The sequence below is a fragment of the Pelobates fuscus genome, chromosome 8, assembly GCF_036172605.1.
Source record: "Pelobates fuscus isolate aPelFus1 chromosome 8, aPelFus1.pri, whole genome shotgun sequence".
In the NCBI taxonomy this organism is placed as follows: Eukaryota; Metazoa; Chordata; class Amphibia; order Anura; family Pelobatidae; genus Pelobates; species Pelobates fuscus.
Genome location: NC_086324.1, coordinates 49,579,524 through 49,606,424, shown reverse-complemented (window position 1 = coordinate 49,606,424; position 26,901 = coordinate 49,579,524). Strand labels below are relative to the sequence as shown.

General features: G+C 36.6%; 2 protein-coding genes across 9 annotated transcripts in view; one reads left to right on the top strand and one right to left on the bottom strand.

Annotated features, from left to right (window-relative positions):
- The window catches only part of PDE1A (phosphodiesterase 1A), a 314,453-nt gene extending 312,678 nt beyond the window's left edge, over nucleotides 1-1,775 (top strand). For both annotated transcript variants that reach the window (XM_063428688.1, XM_063428689.1), the window contains exon 14: nucleotides 1,258-1,775. In XM_063428688.1, coding sequence (XP_063284758.1) covers nucleotides 1,258-1,310 — 53 coding nt within the window. In that variant the 3' untranslated portion in view covers nucleotides 1,311-1,775. The remainder of the gene's footprint in view (nucleotides 1-1,257) is intronic.
- A 2,993-nt stretch (nucleotides 1,776-4,768) lies between these two features.
- The window catches only part of PPP1R1C (protein phosphatase 1 regulatory inhibitor subunit 1C), an 82,355-nt gene continuing 60,222 nt past the window's right edge, over nucleotides 4,769-26,901 (bottom strand). Inside the window, exons 3-6 of one of the 7 annotated variants that reach the window (XM_063428680.1) lie at nucleotides 26,181-26,218; nucleotides 24,700-24,765; nucleotides 18,819-18,909; nucleotides 4,769-5,230 (exon numbers count right to left, since the gene is read on the bottom strand). In XM_063428680.1, coding sequence (XP_063284750.1) covers nucleotides 5,148-5,230; nucleotides 18,819-18,909; nucleotides 24,700-24,765; nucleotides 26,181-26,218 — 278 coding nt within the window. In that variant the 3' untranslated portion in view covers nucleotides 4,769-5,147. The remainder of the gene's footprint in view (nucleotides 5,231-18,818; nucleotides 18,910-24,699; nucleotides 24,766-26,180; nucleotides 26,219-26,901) is intronic. The other 6 variants (XM_063428684.1, XM_063428682.1, XM_063428681.1 and 3 more) reach the window with 6 other exon arrangements.

Below are 26,901 nucleotides of genomic sequence, written 5' to 3'. Positions count from 1 at the left end.
TTTGTCAGGAAATCACTGCAGGCAGTTTGTGATAAAGGCCTAAGCGAGAACACTTCATATGTGAAGTTTGACAAGTTGATGCAATATCTGTTCAGTGTGTTTCTGTATAAGATGGACAGAGCAGAAAATGTCCTGTTGACTACATTTTGGAAACAAAAGTGACGCCAGTGAGATTTGATTAGGTAAACTATCAATAATAAACAGGCAGTGCACAAAGAGACCTGACGTTCCAAATAACACTGAAAAACAGCAATACTTAAATGGTTACTCCAACCATTTTTTTATGATTACAAAAAATAATGCTCTATTGAGCATTTGTTATTTGGCCCCCACAATTTTTATTTAATAAAAACCTGTAAAAATAGCTTAGAACGTACCTTAAACCCAGCACTGAGCCAAGTTCTCCCAGATCTGCTCCACGTCTCCTCTGTAATCTCAGCGTGTCATGGTTCAGGGTATCTGATCCAATCATAGGTGGGGAGGGAAGGGGAAGGGGAAGGGGGCACAGGTGGAGAGAGATTGGGCTCTATGGGAAAGGGGTATGGGGGTGGGGGGGCAAGACAGTACTGTAATATTTGAAGGGGAGGGGTACCGGGTAGAGAAAGCTTGTATTCTGTCAGATTCAGTGACCCTTAGATTGTGACAATCAGCACAGATATATACTATGGGGAGGGGAAGTGAGGGCTTCACGTGCAGTGCAAGCTGATGACAGAGGTAAAATATGCACAGAATTGACATTAATCAGTCCGAAACAGAGTTCTAGGCTGCCTATGTCACGTGTACAGGGGGTGCAACTAGTCCCTGGCACATAAGTGCAGACATCTCTGGATGTACCGTGTTTCAAGCAGAAACACTGCACAGTCAGATTCCTACCACCATAACCACTTCTAAAGGCAGAAGTGGTCATGGTGGTTGGAGTAATGCTCTATTTGTAGAATTCTAGTCAAGTGTATCAATGATATAGTTCGTGCCTAATGTTACAGACAGTAAAATGTTTTGAAAACAAAGTAATGCCAGTGAGATTTGATTTAGTCGATACACTACCAATAATAAACAGACAGTGCAAAAAGAGACATGGAGTTGCATATAACACTTAAAAAAAAAAACAGTAATACTTAATTGTAGAATTCTAGTCAAGTGTTAGACAGTCAACTGTTGACTGACCTTTGTGATGTTATTGAATTCCATATTATGTTACATACGTGTCTTGCTGTGTGGTATTTACATATATATATATATATATCTGTTTGTTTTCAGAACGAAATTCAAAATCAATGCACAGCAATGAAGGGAGTCATGGAGGAGATTAGCGATGACAAATATGAATTGAGGATATACAGCCATAACAATCTGTGGTAACCACAACAAAGATCTAAGACTTCAGATGCTGCCCTGGTTCAGATATCCCCCAAAGAAGAAAGCAACGCACATAAATTACCCCCTGATTTTGGGAAGGGCTCCATATTGACACTGGAGAAATTAACATCTATACTCACTTATGTTCTCAGCAAAAGTTAGAAAACTAGGAAAGAACACATACAGAGGGGCTGATTGCTTGATCACCCAGTAGTAATTATTTATGACTAGGATACACAACTTACGGACACAGTAAGAGCATGTAAATATTATGTGTGTAAATAATTAGTTTGTCGACCTATGCACACATTTTTTCCATTTTTGTTTGTACGTCATATTCCCAAAAAAATTTCATTTGTCACCTCTATGTGAAAATCTGTTTATTTTGTTTGATTTCTTTGTCAACCTCATTGTTTCACTTTTACAGACTGTTAATAAAGAAATTGTTTATTTCAGACTGACGTTCTTGAACTTCTGCAATTTTCTACTTTTAACGCAATACCATAACAGTTTTTCAAAAGATGCAATACAAGCTTGGGAACACTATATGTCATTTATTTTATTAAAGTACTGCCATTCGTTTGACTATCTAGGATGCTATAACTGGAAAATGTCAAAACACGCTAAGCTAAAAAAAAATAACAAAAACTAAATAATTCATCATTACATGATTTGTGTAAATGCATCAAAATGTATATCCAGTTTTTTTTTATTTTTGCCATATAACACAGCATTTAAATGTAATAAACATATCGAATGTAATTGTTATGCCAGGTCATAATAAATATTAAATCATAGGATTTTCGAGGTTATTTACTAAAAACTGGTTTTCGTCTAGATGTATGAAACTTTAAAAATGGTAGAATACAGTCCAGAATGATAATACTCATGTTTATGAAAGGTAATTTGGGTAAGAATTTGATCATCCTCATACATTTTCAACAGTCAGCAGAATGTACTCAGTGACTGCTTTAAGAGCAGTGATTTTCACCTGTACACTACAAAAAGGATAGCATCCGGAATATTTACAATTTATAATGCATTCAGTCCCAATTTCAAATAAAATCAGGACTGAATGCATCCAGCAGGATGCACATTTGCAAATTATTGTTCAATAGCTTTTTTATAAGCAAAGGATAATTTTAAATACAATTTGCCCACTGGTAGTGCAAGCAGCCAGCGGGTAAACATGTGCATTTGTATTTTTAAAGGAACAATATAGAGTCAGGAACACAAACATGTACTCCTGACCCTATAGTGTTAAAAACACCACATGCCCTTTGCCCCCCAAAATATAGTAAAATCTTACCTTTATTCCAGTCTGCTGCTGGATCTTCCCCTGATCTGACACCTTGGCTGACATAATCAAAAATGGTGATCTCAGCCAATCACAATGCTTTCCCATTTGAAAACAGTGGATTGACTGAGCTTGTCAAGGAGGCAGGTCGGGGGAGAGCCAGAAGGCATCTCTAGTAGCCATCTGAGGAGTGGAAAGTGAAGGTATTCCTAGGCTGTAATGTAAACACTGCATCTTCTCTGAAAAAAAGAGTGTTTACTGAAAAAAGCCTGAGGGGAATGATTATACTAACCAGAACAAATGCAATCAGCTGTAATTGTTCTGGTGACTATAGCATGCTTTAAATGACGGAATTAGCAGAAAAATTCTATTTATTGGTCATTTAGTATGAGAAAGAATACAAAGCCGCCAATGAGAGACTGATAGAATTGCTCACAGACCTAATTAATTTGGTCATTACAGCAAGCAGCTTTTTATACCTTCCCTATGCCCATGCTCTGCATGTCGCAAGTAGAGGCATATCTGCTAAACAACGAACAGCCAGTTGCTGCTTGCTGTAGTAACACAAAACTAGCCACTGGACAACTATTGTTGTCCAGTCGCTAGTAACATGCACCTTTCCAGATCCCTGTCCACCCCCAGTGTTCCCATGCTGGGGCTAATATATTTATAAATTAAAGAAATAAAATATTCCCCTTATGGTGGGTTTCTACATGTTAGTGTCGCCATCCCAATGACCAATGACTTTCGAGTTGCCAGCCGTACCAATTTTTTGCAACCCCTCACTGTTATTAGGTAGGTAGAGCAGTTTTTTTTTTTTTTTTTTATGAGGCTATGGAAATAGTTTACATTTCTTAAGTCAGGTCCTGATTCTCAGTAACCAGATCCTCATCTTAGCAATTCAGGTCCAGATTTTAACCATCTGGCATCTCTCGGATCATTTGGAGACTGCTCCACAAAATACAGAATTTGTTATATACTGTCTGTGAACAATGTCTGGATTAAGCAGTCTGAATGTTCCTGTACTGTACAGAATGGTTGGTTCATATGTATATTTATGAAGTGAAAACAAAGATAAAGAAAGTACAACTTAAATATGACTGAAGAAGGTTAGTTAATGTTTGCAAAAAATATCAAAAGGACACTTGAAGCTACATAACAACCAATCCTCACTGTGCTGGATATGGTGAAAGGATATCCCATTAGTGTGTCCCTGCAGACTGTAGCTTAAAATCCCCTGGGAACTGTATACTAATTCAAGGAAGAATTGCTACCCTTGGTCCTACAGGTACATCCAAATTTAGGAAAAACACTAATGGAATAAACGTGAATCTACTCTATTGGTATCCCTTGAATTTTGAAGATGTCATTAAAATATATTTGAGCTCCATTGTGTTGCCTTGGCTTTAAACTCTCTGCTCAACCAATTAAAATTTTACAGGGAAAAAAAAAAGTCTAAAAAGTAGGCTTTTCAGGTTGTCAGGACAGGCAATGTATAAACAACCAAATTGTCTCTTTCACTTCCCCACTTTTATAGAAAGTCCCACGAAACTCCTCTCTTTGAAGATACATACAATTCACTCAAAACGTTCTAAGCTTAAAAAGCTATAAATGTATATATAGGATTTTATGTTGTATTGATCAATAAAACTGTGTTTCAGGTAATATATATAGTGCAATGACTAAATATTTTATGAATTTTCAAGGTTGTTCAATCAGTGTTTCAAGAAACCTTTCTCAAGGACTGATGTGTTCATCCACAGCAATAACAGCTTCTACTATAAATGGTAATTATTTGGTAAAGTACCTAATCTGTTGCCAAGTTCTAGCTGGCTGTAAAATTCTTTAAAATACACTATCTCAACATAGCCATGACCAAAAGCAGCTGAAAAACATATCTGTAGCACAGTATCAAGTGCTAAAATAATGTCTGTCTGCTTTAAGAAATCACTTTAACATATCATTCTTAGACTAGTATGAAAGTAAATGATAGGCTTAAAAACACTGTATAAAAAAGATCAATAGGTATAAAGCAAAATATCATCAATACAAAATAAAAATAACCTTTACGTCTTTCGTACATTAGCTTTTAGAAGAAATGTAAAACACACTTAATTTCCATTTTCTCTAAATGTTTATTTATGTAGCTGATTTAATTAATTAGTTATATTTACAGACTTAATTCATTGCAAACTTCTTTTAGCAAATGTGTAGTAGTAATACAGTTAAATGGCGAACAGTAAATGCACGAAATTAGAATTTTGACGTGGAATGATTTCCTATTCCTATACTGTAGTTGATTATGAAGTTTTTAGATAGTTGCGCCATGGACCACAACTAGTATAGAAACCTTTTCTTAAAACATACGGTGTACTGAGATATAAAATGCCTTCAAAGATAATATGCCCTTCAATGAGATTTTCTGTAGAACAGGTAAAAGTCCATTTACATTACAAAAAACTCCCATCAGAGATTTCGTACTCTTTTTTTTTTTTCAGTGATCACACTCTTCGTCATTTTGTCCTTCTTCTTCTTCGGGAAAGGAGGTCTTGTTCTGTTTTTTCATCTGTTTAACCCCTGTGAACAGAGAGATCAAATTAAGTATTTTCTTTTTCCAACCAGACTTGCTGTCTTGTCCCACTTTTTTTTTTTTTTTATCTTTTGGGCGTTTGTAAAGCTAATCAGATCTTGCCATAGCAATTTCTAAGATTATGTGCAGTAAAGCAAGACTTTAAAAATATGGTTTATGTCTGTCTTGATATCTTTCTGGTTTATTGTGGACTGTTATATATGCACATCAATGAATATTATTTATATGCACTATATATACAGTATACAGTATCAGAAATATGGGCACTCACGGGTCATGTAAAAATTTTGCAATCGTTTATTTCATGTTCAGTGCAAAGTTGTCACACTGAACGTCACACTGAATATGAAATAAACATTTGTGATACTTTGTTTTTTTTATCCTGATGAAAGTCCCATAGGTAGACTGAAACATTGATCTTTTAAATTGTCTACAATAAAGCATTGGATGTTTACTAAGACCATGAGTGCAGCCGACTATCTGGATTATATATATATATATATATATATATATATATATATATATATATATATATATATATATATATATATATATATATATATATATATATATATAAACAAAGCAAGAAATGAGAGCACTCCATGGATTTGGTAAATCAAATTACTGTATTCAAATAGCACGCAAAAAAATCGACGTTTCGACCGTCTAGCGTACACATACAAAATAACAATGAGTTGTATATTATGGACATTTTTCCACTAAAACATACACTCACATATGCAGATCTGAGCATGCGCCTATATGAACAATTTCATTAAAGGACCACTCTAGGCACCCAGACCACTTCAACTTAATGAAGTGGTCTGGGTGCCAGGTCCTTCTAGGGTTAACCCATTTTTTCATAAACATAGCAGTTTCAGAGAAACTGCTATGTTTATGAATGGGTTAAGCCTTCCCCCTATGTGCTCTAGTGGCTGTCTCACTGACAGCCGCTAGAGGCGCTTGCGTGCTTCTCACTGTGATTTTCACAGTGAGAGCACGCCAGCGTCCATAGGAAAGCATTGTGAATGCTTTCCTATTTGACCGGCTGAATGCGCGCGCAGCTCTTGCCCCGCGTGCGCATTCAGCCGACGGGGAGGAGAAGAGGAGGATCGGAGGAGGAGAGCAGGAGGAGATCTCTCCGCCCAGCGCTGGAAAAAGGTAAGATTTAACCCCTTTCCCCTTTCCAGAGCCGGGCGGGAGGGGGTCCCTGAGGGTGGGGGCACCCTCAGGGCACTCTAGTGCCAGGAAAACGAGTATGTTTTCCCGGCACTAGAGTGGTCCTTTAACTAATAGTTGACATTATTCTAAATACTGTGTAATGCATACAAATATATGAAATGGAATGTAAACACTGATATTACTTTTTCAGTAGCGATTGTAATCTTCTATGACTAAAAATGCTGTGTATCCCCCCACCTCTGTTGTTTGCAGCGGTGCCTGCAACTATATCTTTTTTTTTTTTTTTTATCGTGATTGGCGCTGGTTCTTGCCATTCCTGTGTATTGGTTTCTAACTTGGAATCGTCTTAACAGGTTAACACATTCGCAAATCATATCGAAGAAATACCGTATATTCTCGAGTATAAGCCGACCCGAATATAAGCAGAGGCCCCTAATTTTTCCCCAAAAAACTGGGAAAACTTATTGACTCGAGTATAAGACTAGGGTGGGAAATGCAGCAGCTACTGGTAAATTTCTAAATAAAATTAGATCCTAAAAAAAATATATTAATTGAATATTTATTTACAGTGTGTGTATAATGAATGCAGTGTGTGCATATGAGTGCAGCGTGTGTGTGTATGAGTGCAGCGTGTGTGTATGAGTGCAGCGTGTGTGTGTATGAGTGCAGCGTGTGTATGAGTGCAGCGTGTGTATGTATGAATGCAGTGTGTGTGTATGAGTGCAGTCCTTATCCCCCCCCTCCCTCCCTCCCATAGTGGTCCTTATCCCCCCCTCCCTCCCATAGTGTTCCTTTTCTCCCCCCCTCCCTCCCATAGTGGTCCTTATCCCCCTCCCTCCCATAGTGGTCCTTATCCCCCCCCTCCCTCCCATAGTGGTCCTTATCCCCCCTCCCTCCCATAGTGTTCCTTTTCTCCCCCCCCTCCCTCCCATAGTGGTCCTTATCCCACCCCCCTCCCTCCGATAGTGGTCCTTATCCCCCCCTCCCTTCCATAGTGGTCCTTATCCCCCCCTCCCTCCCATAGTGGTCCTTATCCCCCCCCTCCCTCCCATAGTGGTCCTTATCCCCCCCCTCCCTCCCATAGTGGTCCTTATCCCCCCCTCCCTCCCATAGCGGTCCTTATACCCCCCTCCCTCCCATAGTGGTCCTTATACCCCCCCCCTCCCTCCCATAGCGGTCCTTATACCCCCCCTCCCTCCCATAGTGGTCCTTATCCCACCCCCTCCCTCCCATAGTGGTCCTTATACCCCCTTTTTTATTATTATTATTATTATTTTTTATTTTATATATTTTTATTTATTTTTCGTCCCCCCTCCCTGCTTGATACATGGCAGGGAGGGGGGCTCTCCTTCCCTGGTGGTCCAGTGGCAGTTCAGTGGGGGGGAGAGGGGGGCTGGCAGAGCTGTACTTACCTGTTCTGCAGCTCCTGTCAGCTCTCTCCTCCTCCACGCCGTCCGTTCAGCTCCTTCTATCAGCTCACACTGTAAGTCTCGCGAGAGCCATTTACACTGGGAGCTGACCGAGGTGCTGAACGGACGGCGCAGATGAGGAGAGAGCTGACAGGAGCTGCAGGAAAGGTAAGTACAGCTCTTCCAGCCCCCCTCTCCCCCAGTCTGTATTATGGCAATGCAAATTGCCATAATACAGACCTTGACTCGAGTATAAGCCGAGTTGGGGTTTTTCAGCCCAAAAATGGGCTGAAAAACTCGGCTTATACTCGAGTATATACGGTATATTTAATCCTTAGCCATATCCTGTCACTAATTGGATAAAAGAGATAGCGCTATGTAGGAATACTAGACAACTTGTTCTATCAACTACATCCATGCACTTTGTCAACTACTGTAGTTTAAAACAATGTTTTATATACAATATCTTACTGTTGGGAGATAGTACTGCTTACATATTTTTTTTTCTATTATTTATGACATGATTCATCTCATAAAAAATATATCTATTTTCTTAATCCATATCATTCTATGAATTTCTTGAGTCATTATCGAGTTTACCTCTAATGGCGCTGAGAGTGGTTCAAATTGTATACTATTAAACTGCTAATGGAAACTTTACAGCCTCCACCTTATTACAAATCCAATAAGAGCGACTAGCAATCTTGGGAAAATAAATTCTGGCAGCTTGGGACCACTTGGGACCTTCTTCAGGGTCAAATACAACAAGACAACAAGATTGTCTTGTTGTATTTGACCCTGAAGAAGGTCCCGAGCGGGGACCGAAACGTTGGTCGTCATTTTTAATCAATAACAATAAACTGAAGTTTTAAGTCCGGAGAGCAGCCTCCCTCATTGGATTGTCTATCTATTGGAGCCTTGGTCTTGCGCCCGGTGGTGGTATGCTTTAAATGTGAGTGCTGGGGATATATATATATATATATATATATATATATGAACATATATATATATATATATATATATATATATATATATATATATATATGGAGAAGCTAATTTTTATCTATATTCTGTATAGAGAATATTGCATTCTTGTCTTGTTCTGGACTATTCAAATACCATATCGCCATCTGTCAGTTACCTATGACTCCATAAACAATGCATGTAATAAACACAAGGTTTGTAGTTTTTGTAACCCCTTACTCTCTCCATTATTACAGCCAAATTGTATCCAGGTTTCCTATCTATGTGTGTTACTTCACCAACTTCATACTCTCCCGTCTGGTCAATTAGTGTTAAAGGTACACTATAGGAACCCAGGGAGCTTCATCTCAATGAAGTGGTCTGGGTACCATGTTACTGTCTGCTTAACGCTACAATGTAAAACATTGCCATTCAGCAGGAACAACAATGGTCAAACTGAGCTACTTAGATAAAAAGGACTCATAGAGACCATCTAATTAGTGCAGCACAGTGTTTTATCGCACATGTGCACTAGACTCATCATGCTTTCCTGTGGGAAAGCATTGGATTGGCTGAGATTATCGTTCTTGGTGATCTCAGCCAAGGAGGCAGTTCGGCAGTGTAGAAACCAACACTGCAATGGAGAAAAGGTAGGTAAAATCCCCTCTCTTCTTCACAGAGGATTAGAAGGGGACTACAGTCAGTACCAAGTCTACTAAGACACTATAAAAGGTTAAAGGTTTGCTCAGTGCAAAAAACGTTGTGTTTCCATACACCTGACTTGCCACAATACACATATATGTTTTGGAAAACTATGTATACAATATTTAAAAATAGGATGAAGAGCTGAAATGTACTTCTGTAAATCTGTTTGACTGATAAGAGATTCAATTCTTTACCTCCTTGCAATGGTGGATCTTTTTTAAAAAGGTTTGTCTCTCATAATACCAACCCTATGTGATCGGAGTCCTGAGCATAATATGGGTTTAATAAAGTATATCTCACCTATCAAAATAATATCACCTAGACTAGAATCACCTTTTCTCCAGTTACCCAGTCTTGCTAAAGTCAGTTTATTTTTTCTTATTGAAAAAAAATTATTGAAGGTAAAATGTGTCTACGAACATCACATTAATTTACAGACCTACTTCCTTTATAAACAATCTTGAATATTTATCTTTCCCTTGTCTTCTTACTTTTATAGAAATATGTGACAAGATTAGTTTTAAATACATTTAACCTTTGGAATGATTGCAATCTAGAACAGGAATTTCCATTTATAAGCAAGAGGTTTTTCTTTTTGAAAAAAAAAAAAACCAGAATAAAGCAATTAGAGCTATTGAAAATTCACTAAAGCAAATATATTATGTAAGTTAAAATTCTAAACAGAACCACAACAAATGTATTTCTGCAGAAAGTTTTATGAATAACTATAGTTTTTGTACCTATAAGAAATATTACATATATATCACGCTATCATCTAATAAACCCAATAAATAAGGTCCTACACTAAATTCATGAAACATCATAAGCACATTATCCCACTCTTAATAGGCATCGCTAAACCTGTATGTTGCAATATGGTGGGTGCATTTAGGAGGCCATTAAACTGGATTTTTTATTATTATTATTTTATTATTTATATAGCGCCATCAAATTCCATAGCGCTGTACAATGGGTGGACTAACAGACATGTAATTGTAACCAGACAACTCCTTCACTACCATATTTTTTTTTTTTTAAAACATTGCAATAACATTTATCTGAGGCATGGAATGCATAGCTAAAGCATAAACATATAGTAAAACAGCCATTTTTTGTGTTTAGATTGCTTTCCGTATACATTTTGAGGAATGAAAAGCTTTAGACAGTATAAAATATCTCATATCGTGCTATGTTTTATAAAGAGCCTGAAATGGTATTATAAAAGCAAAAATATAATTATTGTCACATACAGTTGGTGTGACAAAAATACACAAAATTTGTCAACGTATAGATATTTCTAAGAACCCTAGGGGTATTACTAGCAGTACAAAATGGTAATAGACTGTAAAAGAATGTCTGCATTTAAGCATAAGCTTACATACAGTAAATACAGTTAATTTTTATATTTTTTAAAAAAATATTTAAAAAATAAAGTTATTTGAAACTGCTACATAAATTTTTATCAATATTCTGGAAAGCAAATGATGACAACGAAAGCCCATTCACTCTTCCACTTGCTTGACTGTAGGAATGCCATAACTCACTGAAACATCTGTTACTGGAGAATGTAAGCTGCCATTTTCAGTACACCTGCAAACATTAAATGAGTGGCCAGTGGCTCCTGGCAGAGAAATTAATTTGTCTGCAGGCTGGTAATACTGGAGTATTAAGAAAGGAGAGTGAGGCTTTATAGACTCATTTGTTTCCAACATAAGTGAAAGTAAAAATGTTTATACATTATTCTGGGTGTAATGGGGTTAAACATCTTAGCCTTGGCCACTTAAAGGGAAACTCCAGTGCCAGGAAAACTATCCGTTTTCCTGGCACTGGAGGGTCCCTCTCCCTCCCACCCCCCAATCCCCGGTTACTGAAGGGGTGAAAACCCCTTCAGTGACTTACCTGAGGCAGCGGCGATGTCCCTCGTCGCTGTCTCCGCCTCCGCGACGCTCCTCCTCTTCATTGTGTCGGCCGGTGGGCGAGACTGATCTTGCCCACCGGCCGAGGGGACCTAATGCGCATGCGCGGCAATGCCGCGCATGCACATTACGTCTCCCATTAGGAAAGACTTGAAAAATAATTTCAACGCTTTCCTATGGGGTTTTGAGCGACGCTGGAGGTCCTCACACAGCGTGAGGACGTCCAGCGACGCTCTAGCACAGGTTTCCTGTGCTAGAACCCAGCAGGTGACCTCTAGTGGCTGTCTAATAGACAGCCACTAGAGGTGGAGTTAACCCTGCAATGTAATTATTGCAGTTTATAAAAAACTGCAATAATTACACTTGCAGGGTTAAGAGTAGTGGGAGTTGGCACCCAGACCACTCCAATGAGCAGAAGTGGTCTGGGTGCCTAGAGTGTCCCTTTAAGAATAGTGATTACAAATTATTCTATTTTATTATGGAAAACATGTATCAGCCAAACCATTTTTAATGAAAATAGAACTTTTTTACAGACGTGTCAGTTCCGCTCTGGTGAATTTCAGTACTGAAAACCTGATTCAGAGGAACCAAAAGGGCAGGAAAATGGGCCAGTGATTGTATTGCAAAATATATACATATTAGAATAATAATATGTATACATTTTGCACTAGACTAAGTGGGCATTTTCATAACCAATATAAGAAAAAACAGTAGGAGCACTATATATATATATTTTTTTTAACCCCTTAAGGACCGAGGACGGTTCAGGACCGTCATCGGCATTTTTGCATTGCCGACCGAGGACGGTCCTGAACCGTCCTAACGGTCCAATGTACTTACCCGATCGCCGTCGTTCCCCCAACAGGGCGACCACATGGTCACAATAGGTGTCCATGTCTCTGCCTGCAGGGGGACTGTCTGTGCTGACAGGCAGTCTCCCTGCTTAGTGTAAAATCATAAAAAAAATAAAGTTTAAAGTTAATAAATAAAAATAATAATTATATATGTGTATATATATATATATATGATATATGGACGTATATTATATATATATATAATATACGTCTAAATATCATATATATAATGTCATACTAAGTGTATTTTTATATTAATATGTACATATATTAATATAAAAATACACTTATAATTAAATTACACACGTGTATATATATATAATATATATAATAACTATATATATTGTGTATATATTATTATAAACTACAAATAATAAGTAATTTAAATTAAACTAAAAAAATTAAAAATAATAATAAAAATTTAAAAAAAAATTATATATCTATACGAAATTTTATTCTAACTGTATTTTGATATTAATATATATATATTTATATCAAAATACACTTAGAATGAAATTGTATATATATCTATGTATATATAAATAAATAAAAAGAATACGAACTATTCATATGTCCATATACAAAATTACATAAATAATTATATAAATATACACGTAGACTTCAAATATATAAATATGCATATATATTTAAATTCTACGTGCGTATTTATGTAATATTTTTACATAATTAAGTTATTTTATTGATTGCAATTTAAGGGACCTGCCTGCCAACCCAGGCCGAAAGTCCAGAGAATTGAATTTGCTATCACTGTATTTTACCCTGTAACGTTCTACGACACCCTAAAACCTGTACATGGGGGGTACTGTTTTACTCGGGAGACTTCGCTGAACACAAATATTAGTGATTCAAAACAGTAAAACATATCACAGCAATGATATTGTCAGTGAAAGTGACTTTTTTTGCATTTTTCACACACAAACAGCACTTTTACTGATGATATAATTGTTTTGATACATTTTCCAGTTTTGAAACACTAATATTTGTGTTCAGCAAAGTCTCCTGAGTATAACAGTACCCCCCATGTACAGGTTTTATAGCGTTTTTGAAAGTTACAGGGTCAAATATATGGGTCATATTTTTACATTGAAAATGGCCAGGTTGGTTACGTTGCCTTTGAGAGCGTATGGTAGCCCTGGAATGAGAATTACCCCCATGATGGCATACCATTTGCAAAAATAGACAACCCAAGGTATTGCAAATGGGGTATGTCCAGTCTTTTTTAGTAACCACTTAGTCACAAACACTGGCCAAAATTAGCGTTCAATTTAGTTTTTTACTTTTTTCACACACAAACAAATATGAACGCTAACTTTGGCCAGTGTTTGCGACTAAGTGGCTACTAAAAAAGTCTGGACATACCCCATATTGAATACCCTGGGTTGTCTACTTTAAAAAATATATGTACATGTGGGGTGTTATTTAGCAATTTATGACATAATAGTGTTACAATGTCACTATTGATACATTTTAAAAATATAGGTTTTGAAACCGCAATATCCTACTTGTACCTATAGCCCTATAACATGCAAAAAAATAGCAAAAAGCATGTAAACACTGGGTATTTTTAAACTCAGGACAAAATTTTGAATCTATTTAGCAGTTTTTTTCATTCGCTTTTGTAGATGAGTAAAAGATTTTTTACATAAAAGTCAAAAAACATGTATTTTTTTCAATTTTTCATCATATTTTTTCATTTTTTAAAAATTTAATTACATGAGATTATATAAATAATGGTATGTAAAGAAAGCCCCTTTTGTCCTGAAAAAAACAATATATAATTTGTATGGGAACAGTAAATGAGAGAGCGGAAAATTACAGCTAAACACAAACACCACAAAAGTGTCAAAAAGATGCCTGGTCGCAAATGTACAACATCGCAAAAAAAGTCCGGTCCTTAAGGGGTTAATATCATTTAATATATTATATGATTTTTGTTATTGTTTTTTTTATATATAAATAGAGCTCTTTATTTAATGCTCTTCCTCCCCTCCCTCTATTGCTCACTTCTCACTTGATATATGAATAAAATCAACATTTAGTGACTGTCTTCTAGTGATTATTAATTTTTTCCCATATCAATCCCCTCTTTTTTTGCACCACAGGTGGAATTCAGAATCACGAAACAAAACGAACATGTTTGGCCACTGCACAGCTCATCTGGCTTGTGATCCTGGTGCAGTTTGGCTTGGAATTCAGTAATTCAACCGATCACTCTTTTGTTGAATTGCAGTTCATACTAAAACTAAACTCCAACTCTATATTTTATTACTATGCAAAGTGAAGGCTGTGGTTGACATACATACAGGTGATACTCAAAAAATTAGAATATCGTGCAAAAGTTCATTTATTTCAGTAATGCAATGTTAAAGGGGAAACTAATATATGAGATAGACGCATTACATGCAAAGCAAGATAGTTCAAGCCGTGATTTGTCATAAGTGCAATGATTATGGCTTACAGCTTATGAAACCCCCAAATCCACAATCTCAGTAAATTAGAATATTACATGCAATCAATAAAACAAGGAGAGTACATAGAGCAATATCGGACCTCTGAAAAGTATAAGTATGCACATGGACTCAGTACTTGGTTTGGGCCCCTTTTACAGCAATTACTGCCTCAATGCGGCGTGGTATGGAAGCTATCAGCCTGTGGCTGCTGAGGTGTTATGGAAGACCAGGATGTTTCAATAGCGGCCTTCAGCTCTTCTGCATTGTTCGGTCTCATGTCTCCCATCTTTCTCTTGGCAATGCCCCATACGTTCTCTATGGGGTTCAGGTCAGGCAAGTTTGCTAGCCAATCAAGCACAGTAATCCCACTGTCAATGAACCAGGCTTTGGTGCTTTTGGCAGTATGGGCAGGTGCCAAGTCCTGCTGGAAAATGAAGTCAGCATCCCCCTAAAGCTCGTCTGCGGAAGGAAGCATGAAGTGCTCCAAAATCTCCTGGTAGACGGCTGCGTTGAGCCTGAACTTAATGACTTTGGACCACTGAGCAACAGACCAGGTCTGTTTTTCTTTAGCCCAGGTAAGACTTTTTTTCTTCCACACTTTTCCCTTCCACATAACTTTCTATTAATGTGCTTTGATACAGCACTTTGGGAACATCCAACTTCCTTCGCAATTACCTTTTGAGGCTTTCCCTCCAATGGAGGGTCTCAATTATGGTTTCCTGCACAACTGTCAGGTCAGCAGTCTTCCCCATGATCGTAATTCCTACTGAACCAGACTGAGAGACTATTTAAAGGCTCAGAACCCCTTTGCAGGTATTATGGCTTACTTGGCTGATTAGAGTGGGACACTGTGAGCCTAGAATAATGCACCTTTTCACAATATTCTAATTTACTGAGATTGTGGATTTGGAGTTTTCATGAGCTGTAAGCCATAATCATCTCACTTATGACAAATCACAGCTTGAACGATCTTGCTTTGCATTTAATGCGTCTATCTCATATATTAGTTTCCCCTTTTACATTGCATTACTGAAATAAATGAACTTTTGCACGATATTCTAATTTTTCGAGTATCACCTGTATACCTTCCTAAACTCTTTTGGTACTGGGTCACAGAAAGTCATAGAGGAAACCTTGTGTAAAAGTGGTGTGGCAAAACTAACCTCGCCACTGCGTTATGGAGAAGTCTGATTGCCAGCCTCCTGCCTCATGACTATGGACCCTCTCATCAGCCCATGCTAGACTTAAACCCCATGGTGATTTGACTGTGTTTGTGGGATCTGAGCGCTGTTTGGATATATTGAGCACTCAGATCCAATCCATCTGGGGATAGGTTGAATGTGGGGGTTCTGTTCAGTATGATAGGAATTATGTATTTTTGTGTATTTTTGCTGTTGTGAATAGAGACATTTTCTGTAGCTAGTTGGCTTACCACACCCAGTTAAGCCAATTATCTCCAGGATAGAGGACTCTGTGGAACTGGTTTTGGCTAGAAAGCCATGCTTCAGTGGTCACAAAGGACTTCAACCTAACTTTTAAACCAATGGAAGGAATTGCCTGATTTTTGAGTATGTTTGTATTTGGAGTATGCTGATTCTGTAAATGTAAGTGAATGTAAATGTTATGTGAATGTGATGTATACTTTTAAAGTTATGAATATTGTGTAAAACTGTGTATTTTCCTGCCTGTGATAATTACGTTAGCCCATTGTAATTGTATCACAGGCAGAGGGGAGGATTTCTGCTGGTGTGAATGGGAGTGTTTAACTGTGTTGTAATGTATTGATTGGTTTGTTCTTCAAAACCCTGTGGGCGGTACTATGTTTGTAAAATGGGCATAAAAGCAGAGAGTTGATTACAAGCTTCAGTTCTACTTCACCCTCAATTTGGAGTCCTGTCTCTTATTGGGGGAATCTGCTACAAGGGATTGCTATGTTCTGCATATTCCCTTGCTATAATCACTCCTAAGCTCTTTTAAGAGCTTGTTCCTGTCGTGCTCTCTGAAGGAGGCTACAGTGGTTATGGTGTAGGCTGGAGTGCTTGGAGACCTCAGGAAGCATCAATAAAAATGTCCCTTGTAGTTCATATAGCACATAATAAAACTCACTACTAATAATAATAATTGTGTTTCCAGATTTATTCTGTGGTGTATACGGTCTCCAAACTGCTAAAGAAAAAAAGTATTTCCTCTGTATGTTGAGTAGTAGAAAACCTGCCCCTTTCTCCTAATTTTAAATGGTATTTCATTAAACATCAATACATGATCCCTAGCAGAAAAAAATGGATATACAGCAATTTAAAAACTCTGACTTATGCAGTTTTGGCATATAACTACACATAATCAACGTTTATTATTTGTTTGGTTTCTTTCATACAGAATACAATCACTTCAAATGTTTGATAATTTGTTGAACCAGAGTCAGCATGTAAAGCATACACATGGTTAAACAGTTAAAGTGACATTTTCAATGTCTTTATTCTTTCAACTACATCTGGAAATGATAATGGATTTGCTTTTTTTGCTCACCGAGAACATTTTACCTTTACAAACCAACGCGTTTTAAATCATGTGTCCTTGTCTTGTTTGGAAAGCTGGCAGAAACCTGGGGTCGCCGTGTTCTTTTTCAAAACGTTAAGGTTAATTTGTGTGCACACTGCGATATAGCACACGCACTAATCCATCACTGGCAGATACTGTGATTGTTCTACCTTGTTTTCCAGCTCTTCTATAAAGATACATTGTGCCTAATTGTCTAGAGCTTTTATTCCAAGGTCGTTACTTTCTATTCTGTAAACAATAGAACCATTTATTCTCTCAGCCTACGCTATGCTTATCCTCGAGTTTCTCATTTTTTCTTATTAAAACGAAAAAAAAATTGTATTTTATATATTAGAAATTTTTTACACAATATAATTCTATCAGCCTCTAGCCGGTACTAAATATTGCAATTCTTACAGGGAAGTTATCATATATTTTAAATTAAATAAGACACAAATTAATTAACTGTGGGGCATGTGTTACAGTCTGAGAGATTATTCAACATTCTATTTACAAACAAGCTTGGAATTATTTGTCAAGTGAATGTAGGCAGAGAATTCTAAGTCTCCCCCTACCTTAAGTTTTGAATTTAAAGTTTTACAACGAGCTGCAATGTCATGTGCCAAGTTTTATTTGCTTGCTACATAAAAAGACCTATAAAGGGTGTCTGGTAGATAAATTGGCCTGGGTACCTTTAGTAGTCCTTTAAGAATAAGAGTGGTTATTATTCATTTTTTATGTATTAATGAACAATGTAAATGTGAACCAAAGTGTAACATTGAAAAGGAACTGAGTGACTGTTACAATAATGACAACAGGTGTTTTGCCATCATATGACAATGTCAGTCGGAGGTGCCATCAACTGCCATATTCATAACTACTAGATTAGCTCAGTTTTATTTGACACCACTTTCCTCCGACTTCCATAGAAAGATAAAGACGAAAGAGGATACCCTCTATGCAAATCCTTGTGTCATGAAATTTATGATATATAAATAATTTTTCCAGTGTTATTTATTAGAGTAAGAATTGCTGGGAATTCGAAGTGAATGCAAAGTAAATTTCACAATTCAGGCCAAAATAGACAATTTAGAAACAAGTCTCCAAAAATTTGTGTTTAGCTTTTGGCTATTTCGGCCATACATTTAAAATTTATTTTGAATTTATTTTTTTATTCCTGGCAATTCTCACTTTAGGGTGTAACCCTTTCTGGAAAAATTATTCCACAGTTTGATCATCATAGAAACATTCTCAGATTCTATACAATATAAAGCACGGCATAAGCACTTACATCTAAGTGATTTCTTTGAAGTTTTTCTCAAAGTTGCAATTAATTTATAAAAAGAACTTGTTCTTCCTTTATAGCCTGATAACAAGCTCTCGCTGTGGGCTGCCCTGACCTTCACAGTGTCTTAAGATTCACATGTTTTTGAAGTTCGGATCCTACAATTTAACAGATCAAAGCATGTCCTACTGTAGGAACTGTGTAACATTTTGCTTTATAAAGTGTCAAGATTTTCCGATGTGTTTGCAGTACCTGGTATAAATGGTATGTCATTGTGACATGGGGTGTCTTTCCGTCTTGGTATATTTTGCTGCTGGGAACGCTCTGTAACTAAATGAACAAACTGGAGTTTTGTTGGTTAAAATTACAAATAATTCTGTTTTCACTAAATGTCTATATTTGAAACAAATATAGAAAACAATTACTAAACATTAAAACAAATCAATATGAGTAGATATTTTTTTCTGTGAATATATCTTTGTTAATATGATATATATTAGTGTGAATATTAGATCTGCATACCATGTTATTGCTTATTTTTAGAGATTAGTTTTTAATATACAGTGAGGTAAGTAGTGTTGAAGACTAGTTGTGCTGGTTAGTTATTACAAATAATCGATTCTAGATCAGTTTAAAAAAAAACAAAAAACCTGAGTCTCATTCATAGGCAAAATTTAGACCTACTGGCTGCTTACATAATTATTTAGACATGCTTTGCATCAAATCATTAAATTTAAAGGGATACTATATAGCTCTCTCTGCCTCCCCCCTCCCTCGTGCCCCCACCCCTACGTCGGTTAAAACCCCTTTATTTAATTAGCTTGTCCTAGCGCTGAAGTTACTCGACGCTGGGTCACGGCTCGGCCTCCTCTGATGTCCCTTGACAAGGAGGCACTAATGTGCATGCATGGCAAGTGCAGCGTGCTGATTAGGCCTCCCCTTAGGAAAGCATGGAATTGATGATTTCCTATGGGGAAATAGCTAATGCTGGATGTCCACATGCAGAGCGTGAGAATGTCCAGTGTCAGTTACCTGACCAAAAGTCTGTTAACAGCCAGGAAGCGCTTCCAGTGGCTTTCTGGGAGACAGCCACTGGAGGCAGACTTAGTGCTGCAATGTAAACATTCTCTGTATCTGCAATGATTTGCTTTGCAGCACTAAGTGCAAAATGGACGCTGTAACAGACTACTTCAATGAGCTGAAGTGGCTTGGGTGCCAATAGTGTCCCTTTAGGGCACTTTTTAAATGTGTTTTTTCGGTTTTGTCAGAATAACCTGAAAAAAATGACTTTGTTTTTCCCAATAGCCCTTTAACCCCTTAAGTACCAAACTTCTGGAATAAAAGGGAATCATGACATGTCACACATGTCATGTGTCCTTAAGGGGTTAAACATTGATTCTTACCTCTTTGTAAAGTAAAATGCTGAACGCTTAGGAAATGGATGGTTATGATAGCATCTTGGCAGTACATTCAGTTTTCTTATCACTAAATCTCCCTGAGAAACTCAGTGTAGGATATAAGACTTGGAAGGTGGCTTAAAACTGTGATGTGATCCAGCTTCATACATGCTCGGGGGTTCTAGGGATACGGTCTAATTCTAGGAACCCTAATGAGCAGTAAATAAAATATGCTCAGAGTACGAAGACCCGTAATCTTGGTGGATGGCAAATATTGTGCAAAATATGTTTTGAAGGCTGAACCGCAATGTGAAATTAAATTTATAGGATATGGACTAAAATATATGTTTTTGTAATGGAATATAGCAAAAAGAGATAGAAATGCGGAAAGTGGGAAAAATTTGGAAATATAATTAAATATTATTAAAAAGAATGAAACTTTAGGAGAGGAAAATTAGAATATGTATATTGGGGTATATACTTGTAAGGAAATTAAAGAGAAACTATTTAGAACGGGAACGAACATCATGGTGAAAAAAATGGATCAAATGCAAATAATATGTAGAGAAGATTGTAGAGAGGAAGACTATTTATAACTGTACAAGGCCAATATATTAATTTTTATTACTACATCAGGCAATGTATAGTATTAGGCATGTATTTACTAAGCAGCAAATTGCGGGGGATTTATGATAGTTGGAATTTCAAGCAAAATGGTGAATCTTTCCAATTTGTGCTGTACTTGGTACTATTGCCATTGTGAGATTAATGTTTATTAGACAGGTTTCGTCCCTGTGGCATTTCTGTTTAAATGGATTTTGTTTCTGGGAAACCAATTCAGAAAAATAAAAATGGTGCAAAATGCACCAATGGTTTACTGCAAAATAAATGCGTATAAATATTAGGTATATTATACAGCACACTGATAGGCGAAAAGGAGAAGTAAAAAAAAAAAGATCACCAAATCCTCAAACAAATAAAACGTTCTAGCCTTTGTCTGGTTATTTGTTCTGTGATGTAGTATTTCAGAGTTACGGCATTCAAATGAATCGCCAATCTCCCAAAATGTGCAAGTCTTATGTTTATTATTTTGTTGCTGTGTTATGATTGGTCTATATCAGTGTTTCCCAACCAAGTCCTCAAGGCACACCTACCAGTCCAGGATTTAAGGATTACCCAGTTTTGTCTAAGGTGTTTTTTCTTTTTTTTCTAAAAACACCTTAGACAAAACTGGGTAATCCTTAAATCCTGGACTGGTAGGTGTGCCTTGAGGACTGGGTTGGGAAACACTGGTCTATATTTTGCCTTCTTCGTTGATGTTCGCACAACAGAAGCTGATAATGGAAGATCAGCATTTCTACGGTCATCACAAAAAACTACCGATATACAATTTTTTAGACCAGGGGATTAATTTTGGGCTGAACCAAGCCACAATATGCACTAATCACTGACAACCGAACAGTGCAATGCCGAACATTTCGTGAATGAGGACACTGAAATCTGCCCGTCGCAGCAATAAAAAAAGAGATAATTAATGGAAAAAAAGAGATGATTGATTTGTAGTGGACAGTCACCAAATGTTGTTTTATTCACAAACCAAATAATAAGTAAGCAAGAGATAGTACAAAGGAGGCACGTGTGCTATACTATATATGTAATCAATGTGTAATTCATAAATATAGATATTTATTACTGCTCCTCCTATTTTTCTCTCACTTGATCTGTGAAACAAATGGCAGGAAAATGTGCCTATTGTGTATAATAGGGAAATGTATCTATTATGTATATATTTTACAGCGCACTGATTGGTCCATTTTGGAGCCCCTTTTTGTTCTTTTGATTAATTTCCCAGATGAGAATCTTGGTTCTGAAATGTTACTGTGCCGAACCAGCATTAGCCTGAAATTCAGACATCCCCCAAAAAATTATATTTTCAGAACAAATGGTACGACTGAGATGAATTTCTCAACATGCACAAGCTAACTGTTTTATACCTTTTCCTACTAACTAGAGAATAGAGATATAATGTGTATAATGCGTATTATATAGTATATACTGTACATTGGTAAACAATAAACAAAGAAAGATTTGAGAGATTATCAACTGAAAGACTTTTGAGGATGCCCGGTCAAAGTCGTGGTTGTCTGTCCCACTTAGTGGTATTCTTGTTTTGATAAAATAATCCTCAGTGTACCCAAGATTAATAAATCTGCCCTTTGTAGTAAATGAAACCACTGGTCATTTAATGCTCCAAATGGCATATGGCCTTTGTCACACTGAGATAGTACCAAAGCTTGAATTTCTTTTGAGATAAGAGTTCAAGCTAAAGGAAAATTATTTCTACAGCAAACTATTTATTTTACGGGTCGTCAACAAACTGTGAGGCTGTACATATTTTCCATTGTTTTCATTTTGGTTTGTTTATGTTTTCTTTCTGTAGAACAATGTGTTTTATTTTCCTACATCGCATTATAGCCTTTTTGGACTTTGTACTTAAAATAAAAAGCATTGGTCTCTGGAAGGTTACTGGACTCTTTCTTCAACAAGAGTAAATTTTTCCCAGACCTCGAAACTGATTTTTTTTTTGTTCTTCATTTAACCCAGAGAACAAATTATAGAACTGAGAAAATATTAAGTTGGTTAAAATACAAAGATTTTTGTTTTGCATCCATTTTTCAGCTTATTCTGCTTACGTTACTTTATACTTACAGTAATGGTTTCCATCCATATTCTATGGACAATTTATAAGAAGGAAATTTGGGGGGGGCGGAGCTTGGCCACCATACTGTGCAGACGCATGGCAGACAAGCTCCTCATATAATTTGACATAAAGCCCACAATTGGCAAACAATCTGCTTACTATTCATTACCAAAAGTGGCCCCATCGTATCACAACACTCGCCGTATATTTATATTCCATGTATCCACATACATATTGCCCCTCTTTCTATTTGCTTTAATTAAATATCTAACACGTTCAAACTTGCTACCTTTTATTTCATGGTTTTTTGTTTTTTTTTCGTGGATATTTAGCCTATCTATACTAAGCCTGTTTAGTTCCTCCTCTTATTACATTCTTCCAATTTACATCTCCTTTCTTTCTTATTTTCTTTATCTATATCGATATATTCCTCACATGCAGTGCCACCTTTTCCTTCTATCAATCCATCATCCTCTTACTGACTTTTTTACCTCCTTTAACCTATGAGCTAGTAACAAATTGACTTACAATGTTCTGGAGGTCCTGTTTGAAGGATACTGGTTTATAACACATAGTAAGTCTGTCTATACAATTATTCATTTAATGCATATTATTTTACATGCATATTTAAAGGAACACTATAGTCACCTAAATTACTTTAGCTAAATAAAGCAGTTTTAGTGTATAGATCATTCCCCGGCAATTTCACTGCTCAATTCACTGTCATTTAGGAGTTAAATCACTTTGTTTCTGCTTATGCAGCCCTAGCCACACCTCCCCTGGCTATGATTGACAGAGCCTGCATGAAAAAAAAAAAAACTGGTTTCACTTTCAAACAGATGTAATATACCTTAAATAATTGTATCTCAATCTCTAAATTGAACTTTAATCACATACAGGAGGCTCTTGCCGGGTCTAGCAAGCTATTAACATAGCAGGGGATAAGAAAATCTTAATTAAACAGAACTTGCAATAAGGAAAGCCTAAATAGGGCTCTCTTTACAGGAAATGTTTATGGAAGGCTGTGCAAGTCACATGCAGGGAGGTGTGACTAGGGTTCATAAGCAAAGGGATTTAACTCCTAAATGGCATAGGATTGAGCAGTGAGGCTGCAGGGGCATGTTCTATACACCAAAACTGCTTCATTAAGCTAAAGTTGTTCAGGTGACTATAGTGTCCCTTTAACCCCTTAAGGACCAAACTTCTGGAATAAAAGGGAATCATGACGTGTCAGACATGGCATGTGTCCTTAAGGGGTTAAATCCTAAATGGCAGATAATTGAGCCGTGAGACCACAAGAAAATTATTTATACATCAAAGCAGCTTCATTTAACTAATGCTGTTTTGGTACTTAGAAAGTCCCTTTTAACATGCAGGTGTAGCCAAAGTAAAAAAGTGAAAATGTTTCTTTAAACTTTCTAGTAATTGTCAACACACATTAATAATCTAGGGGTATATTCACAAAAACAGCATTTCTTTTGTAAAATAGCTAAGTAAGTTAAAAAGATGTATCACTACTGAACTGCGATTTTTTCTTCTACCCAGGCTGGGTATTTTGAACAAAACATTGAAAATGAGTAATGGTTACCTATTCACAATAAATTGCTGTTCAGTGAATACACCTCTTTTATTGTCAGATTCCATGTGGGCATGAGAGAAAGATATACTTTATGTATTGGCAGTCCTGTTACAAAAAGAAAGAAACATAGCTATATTTTGTTTTCATTGTCTCTAGACCCATGCATACAGATTGTACTTAATTGTACCTATAGACTGTAAGCTCGTTTGAGCAAGGTCCTCTTCAACCTATCATTCCTGTAAGTTTTCTTGTAATTGTCCTATTTATAGTTAAATACACCCCCCCCCCCCCCTCATAATATTGTAAAGCGCTGTGGAATCTGTTGGCACTATATCAATGGAAATAATAATAATAATAATAAAAATAATGGGTAGCAATTAGAATGTTAGTAATTCAGCCATGCACATAAAACACTTTTAAGACAGGTAAGTAGATCAATATGACAGAGAACAGTACCTGAACAGTACCTTTCATGTTTGGGCCAGAATACACACTTTGCTTTCTCTGTTTGGGAGACACATTCTGCATTCAGATATAGAAAAAGATGAATTTAGAGTCACGTGGTTTATACTATGAATATTATTAAATGTGGTGTCCACCTGTTTTAAAGGTAGACACCCTATACATGTCACAATGAGTTATTGTACCTTGTCTCGATTATTGTGCAATTAGGTGTAGTGGTTATGGTACTGAGAGTACTTCTTTAAAACAATGCTATAATTACAGCAATAAACAATAAAACAGTAATAGCGCGTTGCAGTGGCTATGGGGGTTAGGAGACAGTTTATGGTTCCTCTCAGCCCATGACTCCTGGCCAAACCAGGCATGAGTTGGTACCATTAGGCAGAAGGATGAACTTTGGATTTACGAGATCATCTCAGACTGTAAGAACCACTGGAGCCACGGTAGAGCAAGGTAAATGTCAAGCTTTTCCTTCACTATTGGACAGCTTATCATAGGATTTTGGTCTCCATAAGCACTTCAGATATATGTATTAATTATGGGGCTTAGAATGACCCTTTAAAGACATGTGTGTTATGCAAGGCTCTTCTTTTAATTGTTTGGGCCAGAATACACACTTTGCGTTCCCTACTTAGGAGACACATTCTGCATTCAGAGATAGAAAAATAAATTGAATCAGTCCAGACCCAGTAGATTCCATATTCCAAAAGATTGATCTATGTATGAAGGTGGTTATCATGCTAAAGGATCTTCTGACAGACCCTACCATGGGACAAAAGAATACTAGACCTAAAGAAAACAAAGGAATTAAAAAGCACCAATATATATATATATATATATATATATATATATATATATATATATATATATATATATTTTATGGGCTGAATAAAAAATATAACTCAAAGGGGACAAAAATTATATGGAGAAATTGTACACATAACAAAATAAAGGAAAGATAAATTAATAAAGAAGAAATTGAGCCAGAAAACCACAGAAAGGGGTGATAGATGTTTTAACATCTATTTTATTTTCAAGGAACACTCAAGCACCATAACCACTTCAGAACACTCTAATTGTTATATTAGCAAGATTGTCCTGGCACACCCCAATGCAACCAGTCAAACTGGTTGCCAGTTGTTTGACAACTTACCTGGGTCCACAGGGCCCTGGTCACTTTGTCTTTGAGAGCCAGAAGCTCTCTGTATTGAGCTAAGCCTGACAGTGCAGGGTTTAGCTCATTGGCTAAATGTAAAGCGTCAAACTTTCCACAAGAGAAGTGAGGGGCACTTGGCGGTCCCCAGGTAAGAAGTCAAACCATTAGCAAACGATTTGACTACTTACAATGGGGGACCCAGAGCAATCCTGGCACCATAGCCACTACAGCACACAGTGATCCTTCAAATTATCATATAATTAAAACATGTTTTATTTTAAAACCATTTTATGATGACTTCCTTAACCATAAAACTTACTTCTTCGTGTGTGGTGCTGATCCTCTTCTCATCTATCTCTAAGTGAGAAAAAAAAGAACACAAAACAATTCATTTTATACTAAAATCATTCATAAATCTAAATTCTTACACATTTGTTCATAGAAAAAGGCAAATATTAAAGAGCTAGAAAGAAGTACAGTATTACCAGTGGAACACACATATGCTAAAATAAACCAAGAGATTCTCATACACCTTAGTGAGTACCCTTCGCCCTCACAGCAAACAGAATATACATACAATATAAGGTGGAGTATCTTCTTGTTTAAAATGAATTTAAAACAACCTAGAGATAAAACAAAAAAAAGACACATAATAGTGCAATATTGTCTGAATCTCCTATAAATATCAGGGAAGTATGTGGAAATAAACTCACAAAGCAGGAGCCTGTAAAATAAGGCTCAATCTTCCAGCGTTGTGGGATTTAGGTTCCCACTCCCTTCTTTATACTGCCAGGAGGTGATGAATAAGGTGATGTCCTCTCACAGGTAAGTTTAAATAGTGAAAATTGCTTTATTGATAAAGTGCACAAAAAGATTGTCTCTACAAGATTTCCTTCAACTGTAAGGTTTTGTGTTTTTTATACTTTTTGTGCACTTTATCAATAAAGCACTTTTCACTATTTAACCCCTTAAGGACACATGACGTGTGTGACACGTCATGATTCCCTTTTATTCCAGAAGTTTGGTCATTAAGGGGTTAA